This window comes from Eublepharis macularius, chromosome 15 (assembly GCF_028583425.1).
Source record: "Eublepharis macularius isolate TG4126 chromosome 15, MPM_Emac_v1.0, whole genome shotgun sequence".
NCBI classification, from domain to species: Eukaryota; Metazoa; Chordata; class Lepidosauria; order Squamata; family Eublepharidae; genus Eublepharis; species Eublepharis macularius.
In genome coordinates, this window is record NC_072804.1 from 37724621 (window position 1) to 37752172 (window position 27552).

General features: G+C 47.7%; 1 protein-coding gene across 5 annotated transcripts; it reads left to right on the forward strand.

Annotated features, from left to right (window-relative positions):
• Positions 1 to 4: 4 nt before the first annotated feature.
• AZIN2 (antizyme inhibitor 2) lies at positions 5 to 27477 on the forward strand. 5 transcript variants are annotated; one of them, XM_054999204.1, is made up of 13 exons: positions 5 to 70; positions 1640 to 1699; positions 4601 to 4760; positions 7725 to 7843; positions 9603 to 9777; positions 12818 to 12991; positions 15297 to 15469; positions 18245 to 18379; positions 18831 to 18996; positions 20217 to 20379; positions 23469 to 23581; positions 25841 to 26055; positions 27183 to 27477. In XM_054999204.1, exons 5-13 carry the CDS (start codon positions 9670 to 9672, stop codon positions 27325 to 27327), a joined length of 1392 nt encoding a protein of 463 aa, XP_054855179.1. In that variant the 5' UTR covers positions 5 to 70; positions 1640 to 1699; positions 4601 to 4760; positions 7725 to 7843; positions 9603 to 9669; the 3' UTR covers positions 27328 to 27477. The 5 variants fall into 5 exon arrangements, with proteins under 5 accessions (XP_054855179.1, XP_054855178.1, XP_054855181.1 ...); XM_054999203.1 differs by having other exon boundaries at positions 4601 to 4746; XM_054999206.1 differs by having other exon boundaries at positions 4601 to 4650.
• The last annotated feature ends 75 nt before the right edge of the window (positions 27478 to 27552 follow it).

Here is a 27552-nt window from a genome sequence, read left to right on the forward strand (position 1 = left end):
AGATGCAGGTTCTGCGCCTGCGCATCCCTCCAGAGCGCGCGTCTTGCCGTAGGGCGGTCCTTTCTGACGTGTAAGGTTCTCTCCGTGTGTTGCTCTGCAAGGGGGAAACCCTTCGTTTTATTTAACCCCCATTCCGCCACCCTTTCCTTCCGTCGATTCGGAAAGAATCCTGTAGGTGTTTCAGCAGGCGCTCAGCCTGGTTTATGTAGGGTTGCCAACTTCAGGTTGGAAATTTCTGGAGATTTGGAGGTGGGGCCTGAGGTTGGAGTAGGGAGGGGTATAATGCTATAGAGTACCCCCTCCGAAGGAGCCATTTTCTCCAGGGGAACTGACCTCAGTCGTCTGGAGATCAGTTGTAATGCTAGAAAATCTCCAGGCCTCACCTGGAGGTTGGCAATCCTGTGTGAGGGGGGCATGAGATGGCAGGCCAGTGATGTGCTTTGGGGACTTCACAGTGTCAAACCGCAGGCAAGGGCTTCTAGTAAACCACATGGCATGCAAGGGCCTCTCTCCCTGTTGCACTAACTTTCCATTTGCAGGGAGTTTGGGATATAAAGGGAAAGTCAGTGCCACTCTGCCACCTGTGAGTCTGGTGCAGTCGATTCTACCACCTTCTTCTTCACATATGGACTGGGCCTGGGAAGAGGGAGTGGGGCTACCCTTCCATTCTTCCCCAGATGTTCAGCTTCTGGTTTGGGATGCTGCATCCTAGGTAGTTGGTCAGAGTCCCTTGCAGCAGATGCTCTTGTTATACGTGCAGTGCAATCTCTGCATCCTTGCAAACCATCCTATGGCCCACATCCCTAGCTGAGCATTGGCACTACTATGCAATATTGCCATCCCAAGTATCGCTTCAGCACATTTTAAAAAAACAAATAGTTTGATAGCCGCACAAGGGATAGATGCTGTCTACTCTGAACACCAAAGACAGAATATGATCTTGCAAAAGTGACCCTTGCCCACAGAGTAGTCTGTGGTGGAGGTGGCCATGAAGCCCCTGGCACCAAGTAGTAGAGCTGCCCAAATCTCAGGGGAAAGGCCTTGGCTGCTCAAGACAGACAGAAGCCATGGAGGAATTGGCTGTCTGACACAGGTTCCAGTGTCCAAAGGTGCCCAGCCCCTCCTGGCCTTCAGCCCTGGGGAGGTTTGGGCCTAACCTTCTTTGCTAGTGTCCTCCTGCCTCTCTGGCCCTCTCCTCTCTCTCTCCCCACAACCTGATTTCAAGGGCAGTGCCAGTTGGGTTTCTTTGTCGTCGTCCCCCCACCTCTTTCCCACCTTCTCTACAGCCAGGCTGCTTAGATTACGTGGTTTCATAGCCACTTGAAATCATCTGCCAATTTTTCAGACTTGGCATTGAGTCTCTGAGGCCAGTATGACAGAAATTATTCTAAGTAAAACAACAGGGCTATTCACATAAATGTGAAGCTTCACTTTTCAGCCAGTATGTTTTTAAAAAAAATTTAAAGGTGTTCTTCAGAGCAGTTGCAATCCTGAAGAGACACTGCTGTGCTCCCATCTGTGAATAACAGCCAAAGCTATCGGGAATTGTGGCAAGGGCCTGGTTCACTTTTCTGTGGTCTTTTGAAGCTGGAGATCTATTTCCCTATTCTTTTCTTTTTTATCTTGTCTTTCCTCCCAGGAGCCAAGAAACATGTCTGGTTTCCCCCTGCCATCTGATCTTCACAAACCTTCCTGTAAGGTAGGTTAGGCAGCGAGAAAGCCCAGTGGCCCAAGTGGGGATTTGAACCGAAATCTCTCTTCACTTGGATGGCCCAGGCTAGCCCAGTCTCCTCATACCTTGGAAGCTAAGTGGAGTCAGCCTCTCTTAGTACTTGAATGGGAGACCACCCAAGAAGTCCAGGTTTGCTATGCTGAGGCAGGCAATGGGCAAACTATCTCTGTTCACCTCTTGCCTTGGAAACCTAACAGGATCTTTGTCCTGAACTCGATGGCCCAGGCTGGCTTGATCTTGCCACATCTCGGAAGCTATGCAATGTTGGCCCTGGTTAGTACTTGGAAGGGAGATCAACAAGGGTATCCAGGATTTCTATGCAGAGCTAGGCAATGACAAATCACCTCTCTCCATCTCTTGCCTTGGAAATCTCTTGGGTTGGCATCATGCTCCCTGGTGCTAACTGGACAGTCTAACCACTACACCAGTGGTTAGTCTAACCACAGTAGTTAGTCTAACCACCAGTGGACAGTCTAACCACTACACCATGAAACATTGTTTGCTGCTCAGAGCTACCCTGCTGCCTTTCTCAGTAAAACTTGTGTTTTGCAAGACGGTTGAAATGAACAAGTGGGGCAAATCTCCCCCTGTGGCTTGTGCTCCATGCCTCTGAGTAGGTCCAGTCCTGTAGAGGGCATTGGATTCGGGGACACACAATGTTTTATAGAGAAGAAACAAAGACTTTCAGGGGCTCCCAGTAGGGCTTCATTCCCGTTTCAGATCACATGATGGTGTCTCTGGTGCATGTGTCTCAACAGACATTAAGGGTAATGAAAAGTAACCAACCCAAATTATCTTTACAGGCATTGTTTTTTGGGGGTAGGCAGTTTATTCTGGAATAGATCCATGAGTCCTTCTGACCTGGATAGATCAGATCTCATCAGATCTCAGAAACTAAGCAGAGTCGGCCTTGGTTAGTAATTGGATGGGAAACCTCCAATGAAGACCAGGGTGGCAGAGGCAGGCAATGGCAAACTATCTCTTTTAGTATCTTGCTGTGAAAACCCAACCAGGGGTAGCCATAAGTCAACTCTGACTTGAGGGCTGGATTTCATTTTCATATGCAAGAGCAAGACTTTGAACGTTACAGTTATGTCTTACGCTTTTTTATCTCCTTCCTTCAAGGAGCTCTGGTGTGGTGTCTGTGGTTCTCCCTTCCTACATTTTACCTTCACAGCAATCCTGTGAGGCAGGATAGGCTGAAAGAGATGCTGCTTCCACATTAAGATGATTCTCTGTGCAGCTTTTGTTGCTGTGAAGCACAGAGGCAGCAGCAATGGAGCATCTACATAGCAGTTTCCCCAGTATTCTCCATGCCTTGGTCCGCTGTGGCCACCATTTCTTCCCCCTTCACCAGATTTTTTTTATAAATAAAAAAAACAGGAACTGCCAGATCACCATAACATTATGACAGTCTGTGTCCACAATCTATTCGTTTGCTGCTTTCAGTAAAAAAAATGTTTCTAACACTTTAGGGAGTTATAATGGAACATTTGTGAACTGCACTTTGGTTATTATATTGTTGGAATGTTACCAGAGAAGAGTTCTGGAATATCGTTTTTGAGGTAATGTTCTCTTAGAGCCAGGCTACAAATGACGGATTACGCGAGGACTGCACGTGAAGGGAGTCACAGCGTTAGCCGGGAAGCTGAGTTTTAAAAGCGGAAGGCTTTGTCAATTTCCCCTCTCTATAGAGCCTGGAGATGCTCCTCAGAGGGTTTGTTAATTTCCTCTCTGCCTCAGGAAGGCTTTGTCAGTTTCACCTCCCCTTCTAAGAGGCAAAGAAGAAATAAACAAACCCTCTGAGCAGCATCTCCCTGGCTCTGTAGAGAGGGGAAATTGACAAAGCCTTCTGATCTCTTCTAAAACTCAGCTTCCCAGCTAACATTGTGACTCCCTTCACGTGCAGTCCTCATGTAATTTGTCATTTGTACCTTGGCTCTTAGACATTTAGTAGTTGAGTTGGGAACAAAACCTCCACAAAGCATACCTTCTTGACAGCATGCATTTAATGCACTCAAAAAGGAGGAAGATTGTCTATCAGAAATAACTAAATGAAACCTCCTGGTTCAGAGGCAGTATACAAATATTGGATACTGGAGTTAGACAATGTGTGGAGGGCTGTTGGCTCCACACTTTGCTTTCTTGCGATGATCTGCAGCATGTGGGAGGGAATGTGACAGGTGTTGATTAATCCCTTCCCTGCATAAACAAGAGTATTTGATTTGGCAAAGTCGGAATTCTTCAGAAGGCCACCGTCAAGGCCAGGACAGATGCACTGGCTCCCCCCACCCCCTTGGTCTTGCTGCATCTCAAATCTGTTTCAGGTGGGTAACCATGATGGTCTGTACTAGAAGTGCAAGGTTTTAGTTGTTCATTCTTCCTCCTTCCTGTGATAACCAGATTATCTGAGCAAGATTCAGGTCCAGTAACACTTTGAAAACCAACCACACTTCCCGGGTATGAGCTTTTGAGAGTTATAGCTTATTTTGTTAGATATAGTATCTTTAGAGTGCAGCTGGACCTGAATCTTGCTCAGATAATCTGGTTATCACAGAAAGGAGGAAGTTTGAACAACTAAAACCTCTACCTTCCCTTCCAGCAAAGATTCAGAGATGCCAAATCAGCATTGGCATTGGAGAATTGAGTGCATTTTAAATTCCTCTCCCAGGCAAAATTAAAAGATGCAATAGAAAAATAAAAACTGAAGTTAAACAGAGAAGGAATGTTGAACATTATCTAGAGTAGAATGAAAGGGGATGGGGGCGGGGGTTCAGCTTGCATTCTTGATCAGGTGTCATCCTCTTAAGATAAAATGTTGATTAATCGAATGATTAATGTGTTAATTTGTTACTTGCATTTTTATAGGCATAACAGGATGGCTCTGAAGAAAAAAACCTTCCTTTTTATTAGAAGAAGTAAGTCACAGAAAGGGCCAGTTTAGAAGAGGCCTTCCTTCCTATACAGGAGAAAAGACAGAATGTTTCTTGTAAAAAGGCACCTGTCACCTGCAGGTTTGGCGAGCCTGGTAGCTGTTACTGGAAAATATTGTTTGTTTGTTTGTTTTAATCTGCTTCTGTTTAACTGGGGATCAAGTTTTTAATTGATCAAAACAGCCTTTAAGCAATTAATAATCTAAGTGACTTGTCAACTAAGCATGGCAGCCTTGGTCCAAAGTTATCCGCACATGGTGGTAACTGTTAGCATTAACAAGTAGCTGTTTGTGGATTGCATCAGCTTATCCTGTGTAATCTACCTTTGGCCTATATGGAAAAGGCAGACTATAAATAACTAAAATAAATAAAAGAGAAGTTTTCAACTTGCCTTTGACTGAGGAAGCCATATTGTGTTATGAGGTCTCCGAGAGGCCCCAGACTCTTCTCTTTGTCCCCCTCCCCAGTAAAGGAAAGTAAAAACTGTTTAAGTGACTTCTTTAACGGTTACAAAATTCAAGGGAAAAAATTAGTACCAATTAATAATTTTAATTTGGGGGAGGAAAAGGACCTGTACAATGTCACAGAAGGCTTGATGTATGCTTGTGGAGTCCTGGTTGGACAATCCCGGTGTAGATAGTTATTATTTCTCTGATATACAGAACTTCTACATGTCTGGCAAACTTTCTTTCTCCTAATAGCTAATTATATTGGCTTCCCTTTTTGTGTTTTGGAGAACCTCCAGGGAGAAATCAATTCCATTAGGGTTTTCAGCCAACCTTTTCTTTCTAGACCAATGGCAGAATTTCTGTGAGTGATCATGGAATCTGAGAAAGAAAGCACTAATTTTGAGTCAAATATATACATGGTTATGCTCTGCATGCACATTAGATGCTGCAGTTTAATTAAATTTCGGCTCAGTGCATCGTTTTTCGTACACATCTGAGTTTTTGAACATGTTTGCTAAACATGGCTTGTCTCCTCAGCGCAGGCATGTGGAGAATTGGACAGCTGGTGTGTGGAGCCAGGGGCAGATTCTCTATTAAGGACACTGGGAAAATCCTGGTGGACCCATGGCCTGGGGTGCTGCCCCCCCCAGCCCTGAGTGGGGCTAGACTTAACTCTTGCAGGGGTGGCCCTATGTGAAGTGGGCACAAGCTGGCAGCCCTGGGTAAGCCAGTAGCCGTCACCCTGTGCAAGGCGGGCGGTCTGCTCTTCTGCCTCCTTTTTCTTCCTCCAGGAGGCAGGGCCTTTTCCAGGGCTGTTTTTGCCTCCAAATCTGCCCCAGTCTGGCCCTATGACTGAACATAGGTGAGGGGCAGGGAAGAGTCAGGAAAGGATTAACCCTTCAACAGCATCAGGACTATCTCCGCTCCTCCCCGTTGGCCAAGAGCAATTAAACCAGGCTGGCAGCACAAATTAAGACTGCATCCACTCATCATTGGATACTGCACTGTCATTGTGCTTTAAGTAGTCGTGGATTCTCCTGTGTAGACAAATCAGTCCTGTTGGGAATAATCACTATAGTACAATGAATACTCTGAGTGTGCATGCAGCATTACTGTAGCTACAGCCTACAAACTAATCTCACATGTTTCAGTTAAGCTGTCAGTACCTATGAAGAGGACACCTTACTCACTATCTTGGACAAAAAAGCACACTCAGGACACATCTGCCTTTCTATGATACATTTATCTTTTCCTTCCCTCTAAGGAAGAGACGGTGTGGTGTTGTGGTTAGAGTGTTAGACTAGGATCTGGGAGGCCCAGGTTCGAATCTGCCATAGAAGCTTGCTTGGGTAACCTTTGGCCAGTCACACACTCTCATCCTAACCTATTTCATAGGGTTGTTGTGAGAATAAAATGGACGCAAAGAGACCAACGTAAGCCGCTTTGAATTTCCATTGGGGAGAAGGACGGGGTATAAATACAGGAAGGAAGGGTAGAACGAGCGAGCTCAGAGCAGCTCACATAATTCTCCCCTCCTCCATTTAATTTCACAACAATCCTGTGGTGTAGGTTAGTCTGAATGGAAACGAACAGCCCAAGGAATCACACAGGGAGCTTCGTGGCAGATGATCTTGGAGGCATTTTGCCTTCTGCCTCGCTAGTCTGGATCCAGGAAGGGCAGGGTCCAGAGTTAACATATTTGCCTGCCTTACATCCCACCACAAATTCACGGTCTAATATAGGGGTTTCGCCAGCCATGAAAGCTATTTTTTAAAAAATAATTATTATATTTAAATTCAAGGCTACTCAAAAGCTCACAAACCTTGTGTTTAGAGAAGGGGTACCTGTCACTTTCACAAACACTTGAGAATCGTAGCTGGAAGAGAGCAACGGCTGTCTCTAGTGGCTGCACCCAACAGTTTCAAAGGGTCCTTTCTAGCATTTGCAGGGCTCTTGGACAAATGCTGTGGGAGGCCAGTCTAGCCTGCTGGAAAAGCATTAACCCCCCCACCAAAGCAGCCTGAGACATTGAATGCGAGAATTGCCCCCCTTCCCCAAAGCCCCAGTCTTCCAGCAGCCTCTAGCTATACCTGAGTGCGGAAGATGACAGGGGAGAGGGAGATGGAGTGCTTGGCCTCTGTTTGATCTCCCTCATCCAATCGGATTGCTGGGCTCGGTTGCCAAGGCTACCCTTGTGAGGCAGAGAGGGAGGGGGAGCCGCATATATAAGGGGCCGGCATGCCTCCGGAGGGCAAGATTGGCTGGTGCAGCTTTGCATGGTGTAGGCTTTGGAGTGGGGGGAGGAGGAGGAGGAGCAGCAGCCACTGCCGAAGCCTATATTTACTCTTGGGAGACCCATGGGCAAAATCCGTTTAAATGCTTTTTAAGGTGGGTGGAGGGGGGAAGTGGGCCATCTGTGTGGGCAGTGTTAGCAGGGTGGGGGGGTGGAGTCTAGGGGAGGTAGTGGGGAGAAGAAGAGGACTGGTTTGCTAGAACAGGGGTGATGGGACTGGATGGGTAGGGGCAGATTCTCCTGGTTTGTCTGCCTAAACATCACATCCTAGTAGTGATGACACGGGTCTTCCTCCCCCAATTTCCTCCCCTTTACAGAGATCTCGGATCCCCAGCAGCAACTGCGCCTCGGGGTGTTGCAAAAGCTCAGAGTTCACCGGAGAACCCCCCTGGCATTACACCTAGCCACCCGGGAAGGAGGAAGGCTTCGGGATCTGGTGAGGCCGCCTGCAGTTCTTGGAGGGAACCCATGGGACTGGGAGGGACTGGAGATTCAGGCTTCATAGGCAGCGGGAGAAGCCCCAGAGATCAGGCGCACTTTTGTACTCGGCATCCTTAGCTTGGAATGGTCCCTTCACTCCACGCCCTGCTTCAGAGACAAACTGGTGCATGGTGCCCTGTATTTGCTTAAAAGCCTATTGAAATATTAACTGTAGAACCCCTTTTGCATTGAAACAGAGGAGAAAACTTTCCCTTTTAAGGGGAGGGGCTGTGGCTCTGTGGTGGAGCATCTGCTTGGCATGCAGAAGGTCCCACGTTCAATCCCCAGCATCTCCAGTTAAAAGGAAGTGGGTAATAATGACCTCTGCCTGAAACCCTGGGGAGCCAATGGCAGTCTACTCAGACTGACCTTGATGGACCAAGGGTCAGTATAAGACAGCTGTTACGTGTTCACGTGTACCTACCCTTTATAAGGGTGTCTTTTCAGCATAACAAAAGCTGCTTTATCATAAGAGAGTATAGTGCAAGGTAGAAAATGACTGCAGGTGCCCTACAGTATTGGGTCAGAACCTTGGGTTTTTGAGTGCAGGAATGGGACAGAGGACCAGTGAAGTTCAAAGTCTGTGTGTGTGTAGATCCAGAGGAGTTAGCTGTGTTAGTCTGTAGTTGCAAAATAGTAGAGAGTCCAGTAGCACCTTTAAGACTAACCAACTTATTTGTAGCTTCCTAAAACCACAGCTCTCTTCGTCAGATGCATGTTTGTGTGTGTTTTCACAAGATACGTTCTGTGCTTTGGACACTGCAATCCTATGCAGGTCTACTCATAGTCCTGCCGAGGTCTCCTCAGTGAGGCGTACTCCCAGGAAGGTGTCCTTAGGCTTGCATTGCAACAGTGTACTAGTTCTCAACTTTCATTATTTTTTTAAGCCTCTAGCCTTTTCATTGTTGTGCTATACATGGAAATGTGCAGTCTGCACCATTTTCTTTTTCTGAAGAAAAAGAGTGGGAGACTTACTTTATTTAAATGGAAGCTGGGAACTGTTACGTTGTTGAAATAGATGGTTAAAAAATGTAGTACTGTAGCAGTCTGCCAATTAGCATTTTTAAAAAAGACTGAAAATCCCTCTTGTGTGTGGGGAAGGGGATGGCTGCCACAGAGGCTGAGGCAAGGGAAATGGCCCTGATGGGGGTGGGACCTGCAAAAATTCTATCCAAACAGCATCCAATGCTTTCATAATGGGACTGGGAGGGGTGAGGTCCAAGATCAGGGAGAAGAGGCTAAACTGAGCATGTTAAAAGTTTGCTGGGGTAGATTATTAATTTATTTACTTCATTTATAGTCTGCCTTTCTTCCCAGTAGGGACTGATAGAGGCTTACATAGTTCTCCTACCCACCATTTTGTCCTCATAAGAACTCTGTGAGGTAGGTTAGGCTGGGCTGAGAGTGTGACTGGTCCAAGGTCACCCAGCGAGCTTCCATGGCAAAACGAGGATTCGAACCTGGGTCTCCCAGATTCTAGCGCAACGCTCTAACTACTACACTATGCCAGTCAGTCTAAAGCAAGGTGACCGCTTTATCATACCTCTAAGAAGTTCAGTTTTCAGGTACAGGGAAAAAATTTCCTAGCCTTTGTGGTTGGTAGGGAAGAAGGCTTTGGAGATGCACGGTGGAAAGGCTGCTGCTTGACATCTTCCCTTGGCTTGGATGGCTTGAGAAGGATCTGAACTGTGCTTTCTTTTCCCTTTCTTTTGCAGTGTGTTGCATACTTAAAAACTATACCCCCCCTCCTGACAGAGACTTGAGAAACAAGATCCTCCCTTGATGGTGACGATGGCCGGCTACCTGGATGAATTGGACATCACGCTGGTGGAGGAAGGCTTCACCACCAAGGACCTCCTGGAGAATCTCCTAACGGAGGCTTTCCAGACGGTAAGAGGCCCTCCATGCACACTCCCCCCACAAACAGGTGGTAAAAGCAGCAAGGAGCAAGCTCACCTGAGAACACAGCCCCAGTAGATCTCCAGGTTGTCGGCAGCGGAGGGATTTGCCAACCAGAGCTTCATAAGACTCCCAGGGCTTTAAAAATGTAACCTTTGAAGATGTTCATAAGTGTGTGTGTGTGTGTGTGTGTTAGGCAGAGTGCATAGAAGGTACAGCAGAAGTGCATTTGTTCTGCTTAGAAAGAATGTTCACACAGAGCCTCATTTTATCTTCAGTAAAGAAGTATGAGTCCTTATTAAAAGGAACTCCATTCAGGGCAGGATAAAGTAGAGATAGCGTTCTAAACTAACTAGCTAAACTTGGATGCATAGAGAGGCAGGAGAGTGCAGCTTGCTCTCCTGGTTGCAAGATGCAGAAGAGAGAAAGGGGAAGTGTCAGCTGGAAGGAAGGTTCCATGAGAGTAGCCATCTACACATCAAAGGGATAGCACCAGAGCAGTGGAAAGGACGGATACTCAGGGTCCTGACCTCTCTGCCCCTCTGACTCTGTGGCCCCCTTGGAAGCGACAGTGGTAAAGGCACAAGGGCTCTGGTTGATGCCAGGCAGGCTACTTCAAATGAGAGAACAAGCTGAAGTGTGTAGGGAGTGGACAGGGACATAGATATGTAGCACCTGTAGATATGTGGCTGCTCAACTGTGAGGGGTTTTAAAGGAGAGATGGACTCCGGAAACAAACTGGCAGCTAATTATGCTCTTTTCAGATGGGTAATACATGTTCCCATTGACTACCCCCAGACAATAATTGGGCTGCCTCACTCTAAACCAGTAGATGTTACTGGACTGTCTTCAAGGGTGGCCCAATGGAGAGTGCATCTAGTAATCCAGCCATGAGGTTACAAAAGTGCAAATCAGCATGGCCAGATCAGCAGAGTCTAAGAAACCAGAGAGATGGCAAACTAAATGCAGCTGATAGGAGGTGTTCTTAACCACCACATGAACCTACTTTTCAAGTAATAAGGCTGTGTCCATGAGCACCCTGAAGCTTGTAACTTGCTCTGCAATGCCAATTCCATCTGGTACACGTGGTTTCAATCCTTCCATAACATCAGCCTTCCCTTCTGTAGGCCTCCATTTGGCTTTTCTCATTGCCGAATGTTGACTTTTGCTTAAAATCTGTTCTGTTTATACTTGGGCTTCTTCTAATGGATGGCTTTATCCTCTGAGGCAGGCTAGACGGAGAAAGGACGACTGGGTCAATTTCCCCTATGACTGAAAGCCTAGCTCCAGGTTACATTTCTCTTGTGTCCTCCTTGGCTCCTAATGATCAGACATGGGTTGTGAATTCATTTGCTCAGAACACAATTCCCAGGCATGCAAGGACCAATTCAGATTGGCATTCAGAAAGAGGTGGGCTTCTCCCATGCTATTTCCGCACCTGCAATGGGCATGGACACTAAACTTACACACAGGTCATCAGTAAAACAACATTTTTGCATTTCATGATATATATATCTCACCTCCACTAGCAGCAGCACGGAAAGGGGCATTTATACCCAGCCCGCTCGCTTCTGCTGCCTGGCCAGGCAGTGGAAGCAGAGGTTTAAATTCCCCTTTCTGTGCCGCTGCACAGCGGCACGTAAAGGGGCATTTAAACCCAGCCAGCTCACTTCTAATTCTTTAGAGCTAAGCCTGGCCTCCTTATCTTTTGTTTTTATATCCTTTGGGGGGTGGCTCCGCCCTGTGCAATGATGTCACTTCCTGGAAGTGATGTCATTGCGCGGTTCCAGGAGGCGAGTGCGCTTTGCGCGTATATGGTACCAGTGAGTTCCACCACCTCTTTTCCCAGAAAAAAAGCCCTGTGTATTTGGATGCTATTTAATGTTCAAATGTTTTTATGTTCATTGCTTTGGGGACCGTATTTAGGTGGAAAACAGCATTGTAAGACATAAAAGGCAAACCATGTTGGACAACACTTCCAGTACTGGACAACACTTCCAACTACTTTGTCAGATTGCACAGGGAAGCCATTGAAATTCATAAGCATAAGCACAACTTCAACAGGAAAGAAGAGACTTTAAGAATGAATAGAGCATGGTTTCCAGTCCTGAAAAAACCAGGCTAACAAAATACTCCACATCTTACAATAGCCCTGCAGATAAGATTAGCATATCAAGCATCAATCCATATGCAAAAGAACCTCCTCAGGATACAGTGAAGCATTAGCATTCCACACCCTGGGAAACTCTTACAGGATGACGCAACCCAAACCCATCTTCCTGAGTAGATATAAATTACCTGCTAACATCTTCTCCACAGTTTGACACTGAGAGATCTCTGTCTTTCGGTGCTACACTTCTGAAGATGCCAGTCACAGCTGCTGGCAAAACATCAGGAACTACAATGCCAAGACCACGGCGATACAGCCCGGAAAGTCCATAACAACCATCGTTCTCCGGCCATGAAAGCCTTCGACAATATATCATGTTGCCGATGACTCACTTTTTATCCCTGCACAGGTGCAGTACACGGGAATAAGAATGGAGCCCTCGGCAACATGGTTTGTCTTCTGTCACCTCGGTGGCTTCCTCGAGGCCTCCGGAGGCCCGGGAAGGCCCAGCCTGGTGGCAGGAAGGCCAGTGCGGCTCTCTGGAGGCCCGGGAAGGCCCAGCACAATGGAAAGGCCTGGCAACAACCCCCCATGTGGGCTGGGAGCATGACGGGTGGCCACAGCCATGCCTCAGGCCCTAGAGCCGGCAGGCATTGGCCAGAGAGTGGTAGGGAGGGCCCTGAAGCCAAGGCCGCCCCAGCTTGCGTCCAGAGTGCAGCGTATCATTAGAGTGGGAGTTTATAATCTGGAACACTCCAGTCCAGTTGCAGTGAAATACATTCAGCCCTAACTAGAGGTGACCACGTGTCCTGTAAGCCGCCGTAAGTGTTAACTGTCTGAATAACTGAATATAACTTTTTAAAATAAATTGGGTGATTTGCTTCAGAAATAAGACTGCTGAATTTCCTTCCTGATCTCCAGGGCAACCGAGAGGCCTTCTTTGTGGCAGATCTTGGGGATGTGGTGAAGAAACACTTGCGCCTTCTCAAGGCTTTGCCCCGGGTGAAGCCCTTCTATGCTCCAAAGTGTAACCGCAGTAAGGGAGTGGTCCAGATGCTGGCAAGGCTGGGGGCTGGATTTGGATGTGCCAATAAGGTAGGAGCGTGGCGAACGTTAGGAGACTGAGGCTCCCTTGAAAAGGAATCTGGGTTTTATTCTAATATTACACTGAGGGCCTGTGAGGAATTGCAGGAGGGAGAAGTGATTTGGAAGCCCCCCCCCCCCCCGGCCTGGATTCTGTAAGCACTCGGCAGCTGGAGCAGGCCCCTCCCCTTCTCTCTTTAACCAATGCTGAACATTCCACCGATTCTGGAGCATGCTCAGTCCTGTGCAGACGGTTTAAAAACAGGTGTTCCTCTTTTAGTTAGTTTACGAAGTGCATTGAGTATGGGGGCTCACTTTGAGTATGGGGGAGGTCTGGCTTTTCCTGCTTTTGTTTCTGTTGTGGAGTTTGGCCACTTTATTATTAGATATGGTATTCAGCATAAGGTGCGCACAGCTCCAGTGATGCTCTGCTATCTGGATCATGATCCTAGCAGCATGAGAAGGGGGGGGGGGCTTATCCACATGGACAAGAACCCCTCCACATGCATTGATCTTTGAAGATCCTATTGCTAACAAGAAGTAGCTCATACAAAACATTATGTTGATGACAACAACATTCTTTTTACAAAAGGCATTGCTAGTTTCCTTACATAAATAGGTTTCTGATCTGAGTATTATATAAATATTCATGGTCTAATTGTGATCCACAAATCTAAGGTGGCCCTTGCCCCAGATCCATTTGCCAGATCCTTTTGCATCTATTGCAGAAGAAATTCTCCATTCTGGGTGTAGATCGAGACGGGTAGCCATGTTAGTCTGTCTGTATCAGTAGGAAAGAGCAAGAGTCCAGTAGCACCTATAAGACTAACAAAATTTGTGGTAGGATATGAGCTTTCGTGAGTCACAGATACACCTGAAGAAAGCTGTCACTAGGTGCTACTGGACTCTTGCTCTTTCATTCTGGGTGGAAAGACACTTTGTGTTCTTTGTTGGGGATGTTTTGAAAGCGTTCTCAAGATAATCAGCATAAGTGTATAATTTCCTCTTGGGCGGGTGGCCATGTTGGTTTGCAGTAGCAGAACAGAATTTAAGTCCTGTAGTACTTTAGAGACCAACAAACTTTTCTAGAGTGTAAGCTTTTGTGAGTAAAAGCCCACTTCCTCAGATACAAATGAGAATGAAGATCCATCAGCCCTTAAATTCAGGTCGGAAGGTGGGAGGGGTGTTCAGGATGCAGAGGTACAATGCAAAATATAATCAGCTTGATTAGTGGTAGGAGATAATACATAGAGGGAAATGCAGAAAATCAGCATCGGTAATGAGGTAAGAATCTTATGTCTCTGTTGAGCCCTGGAGGGTCCATTGTCATGAATTCTAGTTTGGCAATCTCCCAGTGTAATCTCCCTTTGGAGCTTCTCTGTAAGAGAATCCCAGCATTCTTAGGTCAGCATGGGAACGTCCTGGAAGATGAAAATGTTCTCCCACTGGTTTCCATTTTAATGTCCCACCTTCTGGCCTGGATACAAGGGCTGAAGCGTCTTCATTCTCATTTGTATCTGACAAAGTGAGCTTTGTCTCAAGGAAGGTTATACCCCAGAAAATACCTTTTAAGGCGCTACTGGACTCAAATTTTAATTTTTCCAGGCAGGAGGAGGATTTCTGAAAAAACAACCAATCTTGTAATTCTGCACATCTGCAGTAAAAGGCAGCTATGAATGCTGCTGATTAGTTTAGTCCCCATACGTCTCCAGCAGCTGCGTTACAATTGTTTTAAAAATGTTTCTCTCCCCCCACCCCCAAGTTGATGAAGAATCGGAACATATAAACAGATGACGTGCGTCTGGTCCTTCCACAAATAAAAAAAGTGGGTTGCCTTCCTGAAGCAGGGGTGGAAGGGCCTGGCTTATGTCTGCTGCTTGTATTGCTAGAATGTTTGTCTCTCTTGCATTACATCTGTCTTTACTCCAAGTGCTGGGATGGCTCAGGCCTTAGAGCGGATGAGAAAAGCCAGGATCCGACCGGAAGCCGGAGGCAAAGTTTCCCATTCAGAGCTCCCAGCATCCAGCTGGACATGATCGGGCTGGACACATCAGGGAACTAGCTAGGAAGCTGTGGTGGGGGCAGGAATCCACAGGAAGCCGACGGAAAGAAAGTCTCAAAGGACAGAGTGGCAGCTGGCCTGGGAGCTCTGTTGCAGGTGGGGGGGGGGGGCAACAGTGGGTCTCCAGTCTATGATGTTCGGCTTGAAATGCCTGCCTGCCTTTGTCTCTGGCTGCCAGGGAGTCCAGAGCCCATATGAACCTAACAGTGTCCGTACAATGAAGCTCTTCTAATGCCTTTTACTCTCTCCCTTCAGCCAGAGCTAGCACTGGTGAAAAGCGCCGGAGTCCCATCAGACAGGATCATCTGCACAGGTCCCTGCAAGCAGATCTCCCAGATCAGGTATGCAGCCAGCCAAGGGGTGCAGCTGATGACTTTTGATAATGAAGTGGAGCTTGGGAAAGTAGCTTGGAGCCACCCATCTGCCAGGTAAGCACATGCAGCATCCGTGGGGATATGGAGGACTAGGGGCTGGAACCGTAGCAGGGAACAGAAGAGTCAAGAGCAACAAGAACAAGAGCTATGAAACCTTAAACCTTAGATTACCTCTCCCTATGGAAATCCTTAGAGAGAGGTAATCTGAGGTTTAAGGTTTCATGACTCTGCCAGAAGTGAGGCTTGTTTCTTTGCTTTTATCAGATCAGTGTCCCCATATTACCCTCTCAGTGGCGAGATTTCTTTTAATTGCAATGAAAGTCAGGGATTGTAGGATATAAGTTCTGATGCTATTTTGTATATCCATGTACAGGCTTGTTTAATTTAATTTTATTTTATTTTATGCCAATAAAGGTATTGACTGACTGAGATTACCATAAAGGTTACAGTGCCTTTTTTGGGATACAGCATGGTTTCGGGGGTGGGGGGGGGACAGATTTCTAGTTCTGATTTTGTAAAGAAAAACCAGGAGATTGAAAAGGCTAAGGTGGAAGTCTTCCCCTTGATATGGGAGAGTGTGAGCAGGTGTAACATTATATAAGTGGTTGGGTTGTGCCAAGGATGAGTTCTGGGGAAAAGAAAAGAAGACAGTTCTGTGAGTTTGCAGAGGAAATTGGCCATGCACAGTGCTGATTGGCTGCTACCTGGAAAGTCATCAACTCACCTTCCTATTCTCCCCAAAATTTTCAGTGCTTTAAAATGCCTGATAATTAAAAGTAATGTAATGAACAAACATTTAAATGAATAAATGTGCACGTGGGGCCTTAAAAACAGGTGCCGGTCTGTTATGGCTGTGTGTGGTGTAGCCAATGTGGTGTAGCAGTTACAGCGTTAGACTAGGATCTGTGAGACCCAAAGTTCAAATCCCCACTCTGCCATGGAAGCTCACTGGGGAACCTTGGGCCACCCATGTACTCAGCCTAACCTGCCTCTCAGGCAGGGCTTTTTTTCAGCGGGAACGCGGGGGAACGGAGTTCCGGAACCTCTTGAAAATGGTCACATGGCTGGTGGCCCCGCCCCCTGATCTCCAGACAGAGGGCAGTTTAGATTGCCCTCTGCACTGCTCGGCGGCGCGGAGGGCAATCTAAACTCCCCTCTGTCTGGAGATCAGGGGGCGGGGCTACCAGCCATGTGACCATTTTCTCCGAGGGCAACCCACTGAGTTCCACCACCTCTTTCCCCAGAAAAAAAAGCCCTGCTCTCAGGGTTCTTGTGAGGATAAAATGGAAGAGAGCAAAAAGGTGTAAGCTGCTTTGAGATCCCCATTAAGGAGAAATGTGGGGGCATAAATGAAGCAAATAAATAAATAAAAGTAATTGACATCATGAAGGCACTGTGGCTCTCCCCACAAGAGAGAAATCCACAATGACTCCTGTTTAATATGACATCTTTTGTAAACCTGAGTCTGCTAAATGTCAGCAGTTTTTTTAATGAGAAAATATTTGAATATGCATTCTAAACTGGTGCAGCCAAGAAGAGTAGTGCCATGTGATTTTCGTGCTCGGATCTCCTACCTGTAAGTCTAATATAGTTTATTGTTACGATCCGAGATCAGAAGTCAAAATCGAAGTTATCGAGATGTATACATTAGATTCAGATCATAGATGTAAAAATATAGGATATAGACAGGGGGGTTTTTTCTGGGAAAAGAGGTGGCGGAACTCTCAAGAGGGAAATGAGGAAGAAACACACAGGTTTCTTTGAAATAATATTATTTTCAAGCACTATTGTCGAGTATTTTCAAGAGTTGCCGGAACTCCGTTCCACTGCGTTCCCCCTGAAAAAAAGCCCTGGATATAGATATAAAAATATACTGTACATAAAATATGGTTCTTAATTAAAATTGCTCTGATAAAACCATATTCTTCTACCTAATTAAGCATGCCAGGGCACAAAATCTAACTTCTTTAAAAGATTTCATTATAACAGTCACCAAGCAAGAGTGAAATATAAAATGGACTTGATCTACCAGGGTAATTGTGCAGAAGTGGAGTAATATATACATTCCGAATGTTCTGGCAAAACTGACAGTATAAGAGGACGTGCTCAATATTTTCTACCATGCTAGAGTGGCATGGACAGAGACGTTTCTCATAAGGAATGCGAGCGTTTCTCCCATCCAGAAGAGTCGATGGGAGAACATTAAGTTGAGCAGTGTTTGCGGAATTCCAACGATGTTTGGGGAATTCCAACATATGGAGATATGAGGGCAGAGCAAAGTTCTGGTTGTAGTTCCCTGCTGCTGGGACAAGGTGAGCTCAAGATCTATCCAATTGGAGGGAAATATCCCACAGTCTCTGTTTGATTATTCTAAGTCTTTGTTCCACATTACCTTACTGATAACCTAGTTCTTGGATATAAGGAAAAAGAAGTAATTAGCAAATAAGAGGATATGGAAAGGTGATTAAAAAAAATCATATGCAAAATACAAGATTTCCCCCCAAAGCAGCCTGAGATAGCATCTTTGTTGGCTATGTGACTTCTGTGCTTCTAAGTGTACAGCACCTCGCACCCTGTTGGTGTGAAATAAACACTAACCCTCAATAGAAGTGGTGATAATAGAGTGTGTGTAGAAAGTGCCATCAAGTCATAGCCGAATTATGGTGACCTTGCACAGTTTCAAGGCAAAAGACAGAACGATTTTCCATTGCTTGCCTTTGCTAGATGCAGTCTGACAAGATCAGGCTATCCTGGGCCATCCACGTCAGGGCAGTAGTAATGGTAGCAAACCAAATTCAGGGGCTCTCTTATCCCCGCATCATTCCACAGAATGGTTTTGAGCCTAGCGACTGATGAGTCCAGGTCCTCCTGCCGGTCGAGTATGAAGTTCGGCGCCACGCTTAAATCCTGCCGGCATCTGCTAGAGACTGCAAAGGACATGAATGTGGAAGTAGTCGGAGTCAGGTAGGCTGCAGAATTCTCTGTACTCTCTGCAGGTAAAAAAAAAAAGGGGGAGGTTTCCTGAATTACCACCTCTGGCTTGTGAAGGCGCTCTGGCTGACCCATCAGGCCTTGGCCTCCCTTTCCCATTACGTCTTCCTCTGTAGCTCACTGTGGCTGCCAAGGCCTGATTCTGAGATGCCCATCGAAAGCAAGAAGGGACAGCCAAGGAGGACTTACCAAGATGAACTGGAGCAGAGAAGAATGATGGAGGGATGGCTCCCTGCTGAGGAGGAAGGAGAAGGACGTGCATGAGCACATCCAAGATGGTGGCTAGGATTGGGTCCCTGGTAGTCTCCATGAGTAGCAAGGGGATGAGGTTCAGGAAGGGCCCTCATGGAGCGGGTACTCAGGCCTGCGGTGCAATTACCAATTCCGAAAAACAACGCCGCTCCCCGCCTGCCTTCCTTTCTAGCTTCCACATTGGAAGCAGCTGTACCGACCCTCAGATCTTCACTCAATCCATAGCAGATGCTCGCCTGGTCTTTGAAATGGGTGCAGAGCTGGGCTACAAGATGCGCCTCTTGGATATTGGAGGTGGATTTTCTGGTGTGGAAGAGGCCAAAGGATGCTTTGAAGAGGTACGAGGATTCCCGCGCATCCTCTTTGATGAAGGAGATTGTTGGGTGGTGGAGAAAAATCTTTAGCCAATTTGGAGCAGAGGAAGGAGAGCTGTATCAGGATGGGCAAGAGCCACATTCAAATTCCCCCTAAGCCAAAAAGTTCCCTCCATGGCCTTGAGCAAGGCATGCTTCACCCATACACCAAATAACAGAGCCCTATGTGGGATTGTGCCGTGGGGCAGTGCAGATGCAGGACTCGGGTCTCTGGGAATTTGATGGGTGGCCGTCTGGGGCACAGCTCACTTCTCATGCCAGTGGGCAGGATGGCTCCTCCCCTGCTCCTAGGCACTCCTGTGCTTTCTCCCACAGAGAGGGATGGCTGCCTTTCAGCACATGGGAAGAGTAAAGTGCTGGGCTTGGGGACATTTTGGGGTGAAAGCAAATGGCCCAGATGGGCCATCCTCCCCTCCTGACAGAGTGCAGAAAGGATAAGTGTGCAGTGTGTCTTTGTGCAGCACACTTAGAGGTACACTGCCACCCCCAGAGTTCCCTGAGATGCACTTCTCCACCAGTGCCATCACCATGGACACCAGGGCTGTGGTCATGCTGCGCATTTTGCGAGTTGATATTTGAATAATGATCGAATGGTAATAATCAGGGCTTTTTTTCTTGGAAAAGTGGTGGTGGAACTCAGTGGGTTGCCCTAGGAGAAAATGGTCACATGGCTGGTGGCCCTGCCCCCTGATCTCCAGACAGAGGGGAGTTGAGATTGCCCTCCGCGCCGCCGGGCGGCGCGGAGGGCAATCTAAACTCCCCTCTGTCTGGAGATCAGGGGGTGGGGCCACCAGCCATGTGACCATTTTCAAGAGGTTCCGGAACTCCGTTCCACCGCATTCCCCCTGAAAAAAAGCCCTGGTAATAATAGAAATCTTGGTTGCTGGGAGGCTGATGTATTAGGGCATTAACTGTTGAATACACACTCAAAATAGGATTTCTTTGATGAGTTTTAAGGGGAAGGGAAAGCTACACACTTGTGGCAGGTTCTGAGGGAGTGGCTAGTGCAGCAGACTGAACAGCATGTTTGCCTTTTCCCAACGAAAGCATTGGGAAACCTGTGACAGAAGGGAAGAGTGGGCTGCTCAGTTTATGACTCTTGAGTGCAAGGCGGAGAACTTAGTTCTCGTTTCTGCACGTTCATAACAACAGAATTTGGACATTTTTCCTCCTCAATCAATCAGGCAACAACTGTTGTCAACTCTGCCTTAGACCTGTATTTCCCAGAAGGCTGTGGGGTGGAGATAATTGCAGAACTGGGACGCTACTACGTGGATTCGGCCTTTACCTTCGTGGTCAACATTGTTACCAAGAAGGACGTTCCCTTGCATCAACCAGGCTCCGAAGGTAGGTTTGGTGAGAGAAAGGGACTGTTTCTGAGTGGATGCATAGAGACCACGAGTGATCTTTGCATATTGCAAAGTAAAGCCTGGAAAAAGAACCATTTCTCTCAGCATATGAGCCTCACTTCTGGTGGCTGAGAGTTCCATTGGCACTGGAGCTGAATTCAGATTCTAGCTGGAAAGCCAAGGACTCAGCCCTGGAAGTTGTGAAGCTATAGTACATCTGAGCATGTGCAGAATGCCTCATGCTTCTTTCAATAGCCATATAACCATAACTAATTTACACAAAGTGTAAGGGGAAGGGCTTCTTGTTATATTTCCTCTCCCACACACTTTGGACTCCTTTAAAAAAAATATTTTAAATTTTTATTAAATTATGAAAATAAAACTTACAAACCTTAACAGTTAACAACTTGAAACATATGTTGCTCTAAATCTTAGAGCAACAAGCTAAATGTATATAAACAAAGACAATATTGTAAGGAGTGGAATATAGGAGTGATGCAGGTTTTTCGTGCATTTATCCTACCGTTTCAACGTATGCAGAGGCTTTTTTGCTCCTCAGAAGAACCCTTCCACAAATCTCCAACCCCTCCTCTCACCATTACCCCTCCATTAAACACAGGGCTTTTTTTCTGGGAAAAGAGGTGGTAGAACTCAGTGGGTTGCCCTCGGAGAAAATGGTCACATGGCTGGTGGCCCCGCCCCCTGATCTCCTGACTGGGGAGTTTAGATTGCCCTCTGTGCTGCTGGAGCAGTGCGGAAGGCAATCTAAACTCCCCTCTGTCTGGAGATCAGGCGGCGGGGCCACCAGCCATGTGACCATTTTCAAGAGGTTCCAGAACTCCGTCCCACCGCGTTCCAGCTGGAAAAAAGCCCTGATTAAACATCACACATGCGTCTGGCTAGCACGCGCAATCATATAATTCCCCCACCTTTTAAAAACTTTTAAAAACGGTCTTTGTGCTATTACGATGTCTACGTATACGAAGGGAATCGTACTGCAGTGCTTGCTACATTGGATCACTCAGAAAATGGACTATCAGTCTAGGAATAACATTGAGAATGGAACACCATTTTTGATTTAATTTTAAATATGGAATTGCGCAATCACACTACTCTACTGTTCACATATTAAAACTTTTGCATTTAAAACTTTGAGTGGGAAATCAACAGCAGAGAACATAGTACTACACATATGCAATTTCTACAGAAGCTGAAAGACAGGACAATAATACAGCATAATCCCTCATGAGCTCCAAAAAAAAAGGAAGGTTGGGCAGGAATGCGCCAACGTCATTTGTGACGAGGCGTAGATAAAGAACATGTTTTCTGTTCTGGGACTTTTTTGTGACAAACACCCACAAAACATGCATGAAGACGATGCATGTGAAAGGTAGGCTCTTGAAACGGATTGGGAAGACATGGCTTTAGAACAAGGAAAACCTGAAAAAATTGGAACGTGGAAGTGGCCATTATGTCTTGCCAAAATTTCTTTATACCTACGTGATACCACCAGCAATGCGAAAATGAAACTTTGGCCTCCTTTTAAAGGCAATTTCCAACATTGTATTGTTGAATTGTAAAAGTAAAAACATGAAAGTGTTAATAAAAAAAAAACTGGGAAGGCCATATTGCCCATTCTGATTTTAGAAGCTAAAATAGAGCGGCTTATCTTAAGGTGGCCCCTGGGCTGTCTGAGGGTGGAGCCCACAGCCAGTGAAAGAGTTTTTCCTTTCTTGGGGCCTTGGTGGTACAGAGCCTGGGCAGCTGGGGATGGAGCATGTTCTCTCCCATGTGGCTGGCCCCAGTGCCCACAGAGAGCCCAGGAGGGCCGTGGCTCAGTGGAAGAGCCTCTGCTTGGCATGAAGTTCCCAGGTTCAACCCCCAGCATATCCAGCTAAAAGGACCAGGTGGGAAGTGATGTGAAGGACCTCCGTCAGAGACTGGAGAGCTGCGGCCAGTCTGAGTAGACAATACTGACCTTGACAGATCAATGATCTGATTCAGTTTAAGGCAGCTTCATGTATGTTCGTGTGTCAGATGCTGGTGCTCAGCTGATAACCCCACCACCACCACTACCCTCTTTTGCTGGCCCTGAGCCAAAATCTGAAGGTGTGCTTGCTTTAGAATCCTTTGGACTCTCACAGGGTTCCTCTTCCTTCTCCCACCTGCTTCATTCGAAGACCTTGAAGGCTGACTCAGGCACTCCAAGCATTGTGGGAGCCATAAGGGTGTCTCTCCTTCCTACTTAAGCATTCCTCAGCCACCTGGCATTTGGGTAGTGTTGCCGAAGTTCTGGTTGGGAAATTCCTGGAGATTTGGGGGTGGAGCCCGGGGAGGGCGGAGTTTGTGGAGAGAGCTCCTCAGGGATGTGATGCCACAGAGTCCACCCTCCAAAGCTCCCATGTTCTTCAAGGGAACTGATCTCTGTGGTCTGGAGGTCAATTGTAATTCCAGAAGAACTTCAGGCTTCACCTGGAGGTTGGCAACCCTATGGGGCAGCATTCTCCATTCTGTCCATGCTCAGGGTAGAATAGTTCATCTGTAATGGGAGTTCTGTGAACTCCCCCAAGTGACAGAACCATGGGAGGAGGAAGGCTTCATCTCCCCCCCTCACTTTTCCCACCCTTGAATGGACCCAAGGAGCTACTGTTTTCCCTCACTGGGGCAAAAGAGGCCTGTCCTGATTAGTATGTGCAGTTTTGCACACTTCTGATCAGCTGCCGAGTGAAAGTTTATTTATTTAATTAAAATATTTGCAACTTACCCACCTTTCCCCATAGCTCAAGGCAGCTTTTACAAATTCAAAATAAAAAAAGAATCTCATATAAAGCTCCCCCCCCGCCCAAATAATGCCTGCCCCCTACTCCAGGTTGATGGTAGCCTGCAAAACTGTGGCTCTTGCACATGGCTGGTGTGTTGAATACAGACTGTTTGCCACTGGTTGAGAGGTGCTACAAGATGAAGGGGAAAGCAGCCCCGTGTTATGCAGGCCAGATCTGGGCCCTGAGGTCCTTTTGCTTTTGCATCTGTTTGTATCCTAAGACATCACAGACTCGACCTGTGTTGTGCTTCATCTCCCTCTCCCAGATGAGGATCTCAGAGGCAAGAAGAGCTTCATCTACCACTTGAATGATGGCATCTATGGCTCCTTTGGCTCTGTCCTCTTCAACAACATGTGCCCCATCCCAATCCTGCACAAGGTAAGGAGGCATTTACCCTCAGGATCTCACGAGTGGAACCACAGGGGGAACCACCATCACCAGGTACAGAATCCAGGGAACTCTTTGGCATGCCTAAGTACCGGGGGGCGGGGCAGGGGGTTGCCCTCAGCTAGCAAATACCTTGGGAAGTAATACCTATTTACAGGGGGTTTTTTGAGCCAGAACGTCCCAGAACAGCGTTCTGGCACCTCTTTAAAATACCCACATGACTTGTGCAGAATCTGGGGAACTCTGTGGGGTGCCAAAGTGCCAGGGGGCATGGGGCTGCCCTCAGCTAGCAAATACCTTGGGAAGTAATACCTATTTACAGGGCTTTTTTTGAGCCGGAATGCCCAGAACGGCATTCCAGCACCTCTTTAAAATACCCACATGACTTGTGTCACATGGGTATTTTAAAATGGCCTGTCTTGGCCTGTTGTGGGCCATTTTGGGCCCTAAATGGACAGGACTGGAGCCGAAACGGGCAGGATTGGAGCCAAAATGGCCTGGAGTGGGGACAAAACGGCCAGGATTGGGGCAGTGCCAGGCGGGGGAGGGTTCCCTCACCTGGCAGTGGCCCATTCCAGGCCGTTTCAGCCGAATCCGGGCCATTTCGGGGCCATTTCAGCCATTTTAGGCCCAGAAAGGCTAGGATCCAGGACAAAACTGCTGGGATCGGGCCAGTGCCAGGCAACAGCCCGTTCCAGGCTGTTTTGACCCTGATTTGGGCCATTTTGGCCATTTAGGGCCCAAAATGGCCAGGATCAGGCCGGTGCAGTGCGGGAGAGGGTTCCCCTACCCAGCAGCGGCCCGTTCCAGGCTGTTTCAGTCCTAGTCCGGGTCATTTCGGCCATTTTGGGCCCATTCAGGGCTCAAAATTGCCAGGATCATGGCTGAAACTGAACCCTCCCCCGCCTGGCAGCGGCCTGTTCCAGGCCGTTTCGGCCCTGATCACAGCCACTTTGGCCTAAGGCACAGGGAATGTTGTAAAAGAGTAGAAAGAGAAAGTAGACATTAAAATGACAAAGAAAAAAAATCCCACTTAGCTCTTGATTACTGAATGAACATATGAAGCTGCTTTATACTGAATCAAACTCTTGGTCCATCAGGGTTCCCCTGCCTGGTTCCCCTCCTGGCAGCGGCCTGTTCCAGTCCATTTCAGCCCCGATCCGGGCCATTTTGGGCCCACTTAGGGCTCGAAACCGCCAGAATTGGACCTGAAAGAGCCAGGATTGGGCCTCTACCAGGTGGGGAAACATTCTGCCTCCCGGCAGCAGCCTGATCCTGTCCATTTTAGGTCCCTTTCAGTCACTTTGGGCCCAATTCAGGCCCTAAATGGCCAGGATTAGCCACTGCCCAGCAGAGGAGTGCTCTCCCGTGTGGCAACAGCCCGTTCCAAGCCAATGTGGGCCGTTTCGGGCCCATTTTGGCCCAATTTGTGCCCAACTTGGCCCGGATCGGCTTTTGTTGAAATACTAGTTATGCTTGCTCTCTGGCTGGTGAGCCTCTGTGTTGAGCATCTTGGTAATCTGAAATGGCCAAACTGTCCTTAGCAGTGATGTCTGGTTTCCATTCCACCTCTAGATTTAATAACAACATTCGATTTATATATCACCCTTCAGGACAACTTGACGCCCACTTACAGCAGTTTACAAAGTGTGTTGTTATTATCCCCACAACAATCACTCTGTGAGGTGGGTGGGGCTGAGAGAGCTCTGAGAGAGCTGTGACTGACCCAAGGTCACCCAGCTGGCTTCAAGTGGAGGAGTGAGGAATCAAACCTGGCTCTCCAGATTAGAATCCTGCTGCTCTTAACCACTACACCGAACTGGCTCTCAATTGTGGGTCTTTTTCCCCTTGTTTGTGCATGTGATCTCCAGGAATTGCTTCTCTTAGCCAACCCACCTAACGAGGCTGTTGCTGTGAGGATAAAATGGAGGAGAGTGATGTACGCCACTTTAGGTCCCCGTCGGGGAGAAAGGCGGGGGTCTAAATGACATAATTAATTAAATAAATACTGTTTGCTGGACCCTGCCCTTGGACTGTTGTTCTTTTGATAGTGTTGGTAGGGCCTGTGCTGATATTTGTCTCTGTGTGTATCCATAGAAATGGCTATTGGATACAGAAAATCAGCATCCTGAGAATTACAGCTGTTTTTATTTTGTCAACTTCTTATCCTTCCGGCTACAACGAATCATGGAAGGCTAGGCAGGCGCTTTACTGTCTGTTCACTTCCCCTCTCCCTTGTCCTCCGTGCAGAAGTCGTCTCCTGATCCCGCCTTGTACAGCAGCAGCCTCTGGGGACCTACTGGGGACAGCCTGGACTGCATCGCAGAGGGCTTGGAACTCCCCGAACTGCAGATTGGAGACTGGTTGATCTTTGAGACCATGGGGGCCCACGCTAGACCAGCTGCCTCCTCCCTCAGTGGAGCACAGCCAGCACGGATCTACTATGCCATGTCCAGGGTGGCTTGGTGAGAGGATGTCCTAGAACCCCTTGTGCAGAAAGGACGGGAATGGCGGAATCAGATCTCCAGGGGAGGAAGGGCTTGGATGTGGGAGGGCCACAACTGTATCACAGAATGTGAATTCCAGTTAGGGTTGCTAGCCACCAGGTGGGGCCTGGAGATCTCCCAGAATTACATCTAAACTCCAGACTACACAGAGGTCAGTTCCCCCTTAAGAAAATGGCTGCTTTGGAGGTATTATACCTTGCTGAGGTCCCTCCCCAAACTCTGCCCTCCCCAGGCTTTTTGCCCTTTTATCTGCAGGGATTTCCTAACCTGGAATTTCCCAACCTGGAATTGGCAGCCCTAATTCCAGCCCACTTTAAATATACACTGGTGCCGGTCAGCACAATGTAGCAGCCAGATCAGATATGGTAGCGAGGGGTGCAGGAGTGGAGCTTTGTGGAGCCCTGATTGATACTGAGGCTGTGCCACAGGGAGAGGGGGCGGGGTTCAGCTGTCCCTCCCTGATGCTTTTGCCACTTAAAACTTCACCCCTGCCAAAGAGCAGGTGCCTCATTTTACCCTTCCATCTTGGGGGCTTGGGGAGTTGCCATCACTGCCCCGGCCCGACCCAGGGCCCTCCGCTGCTCCTAGTCCCAATTAAAATCTGCTGGGAAGGTATTCTGGTTCTATCCCAAAAGGCTGAGCAGTGCCCCTAAAAGAGCCTCTGCTGGGAACTGTTGGCAAGTTCTCTGAGCCATGATCTGAAATTTGGGGATAGCAGTGCTTATAGGGGTCTTGTCTTGATTGCTGATAATGTACCTGAATGGCTCTGAACACTCAAAAGCTGCTATATAAATCCTGTTCTTCACCTTATTTTCTTTCAAATCCTCCCAAAGGATGTTGTTTACATCTCCTTCTTAACAGCACTCAGTGGGGAACAAGCCCCGAGGTTTTCTATTGCTTGGGGAGACCGGGGCAAAGGGACACAGGTCAGATTTAGCCTGCCCCCTCCGAGTTATTTTCAACGTATTTATCAAATACCTTTTCCCCAAGAGACCCAAAGCAGCTGCCATCTGCTGGCTTAGAAAAGCGACCGGGAGCTCACTGGGTTCTGTTCTGTTCTGTTTGGGGCACGGCGTGGCCTGCAGGGAAGCCGTCCGGCTGCTACAGGGGAAAGTGCTGCCAGCGGAGGAGGAAGACCGGGAGAGCACGTGCACCCCGCTGTCTTGCGGCTGGGAGATCACGGACGCCCTGTGCATCGCCCCCATCTTGACTCCAGAAAGCATCATGTAAGCCGTGCCATCGGTCACCACGGGGGGGGCAGACCCTCCTCCCGACAGATTCCTGCCACACTTCCTCTTCCGACAGCCTTCCTGCCTCCTGCTTTTTCTGCCCTTGAGTAGGGGCTGTTCCCCCCCCCCCCAATGCTGTGTGGTTTTTAAGTATGCAACATAAATCCTGTTCCTCCTGAGGCCGCCGTCTCTCCGTTCTGTATCTGCGTGTGTATGCGTGTAAGGG

What these genes read in the sequence shown, in the direction of transcription:
- AZIN2 (XM_054999204.1), top strand. Translation starts at nt 9,670, where the DNA reads ATGGTGACGATGGCCGGCTACCTGGATGAATTGGACATCACGCTGGTG. An exon ending in TAACGGAGGCTTTCCAGACG is followed by an intron (nt 9,778 to 12,817) that starts GTAAGAGGCCCT and finishes CCTGATCTCCAG; the next exon opens with GGCAACCGAGAGGCCTTCTT. An exon ending in GATTTGGATGTGCCAATAAG is followed by an intron (nt 12,992 to 15,296) that starts GTAGGAGCGTGG and finishes CTCTCCCTTCAG; the next exon opens with CCAGAGCTAGCACTGGTGAA.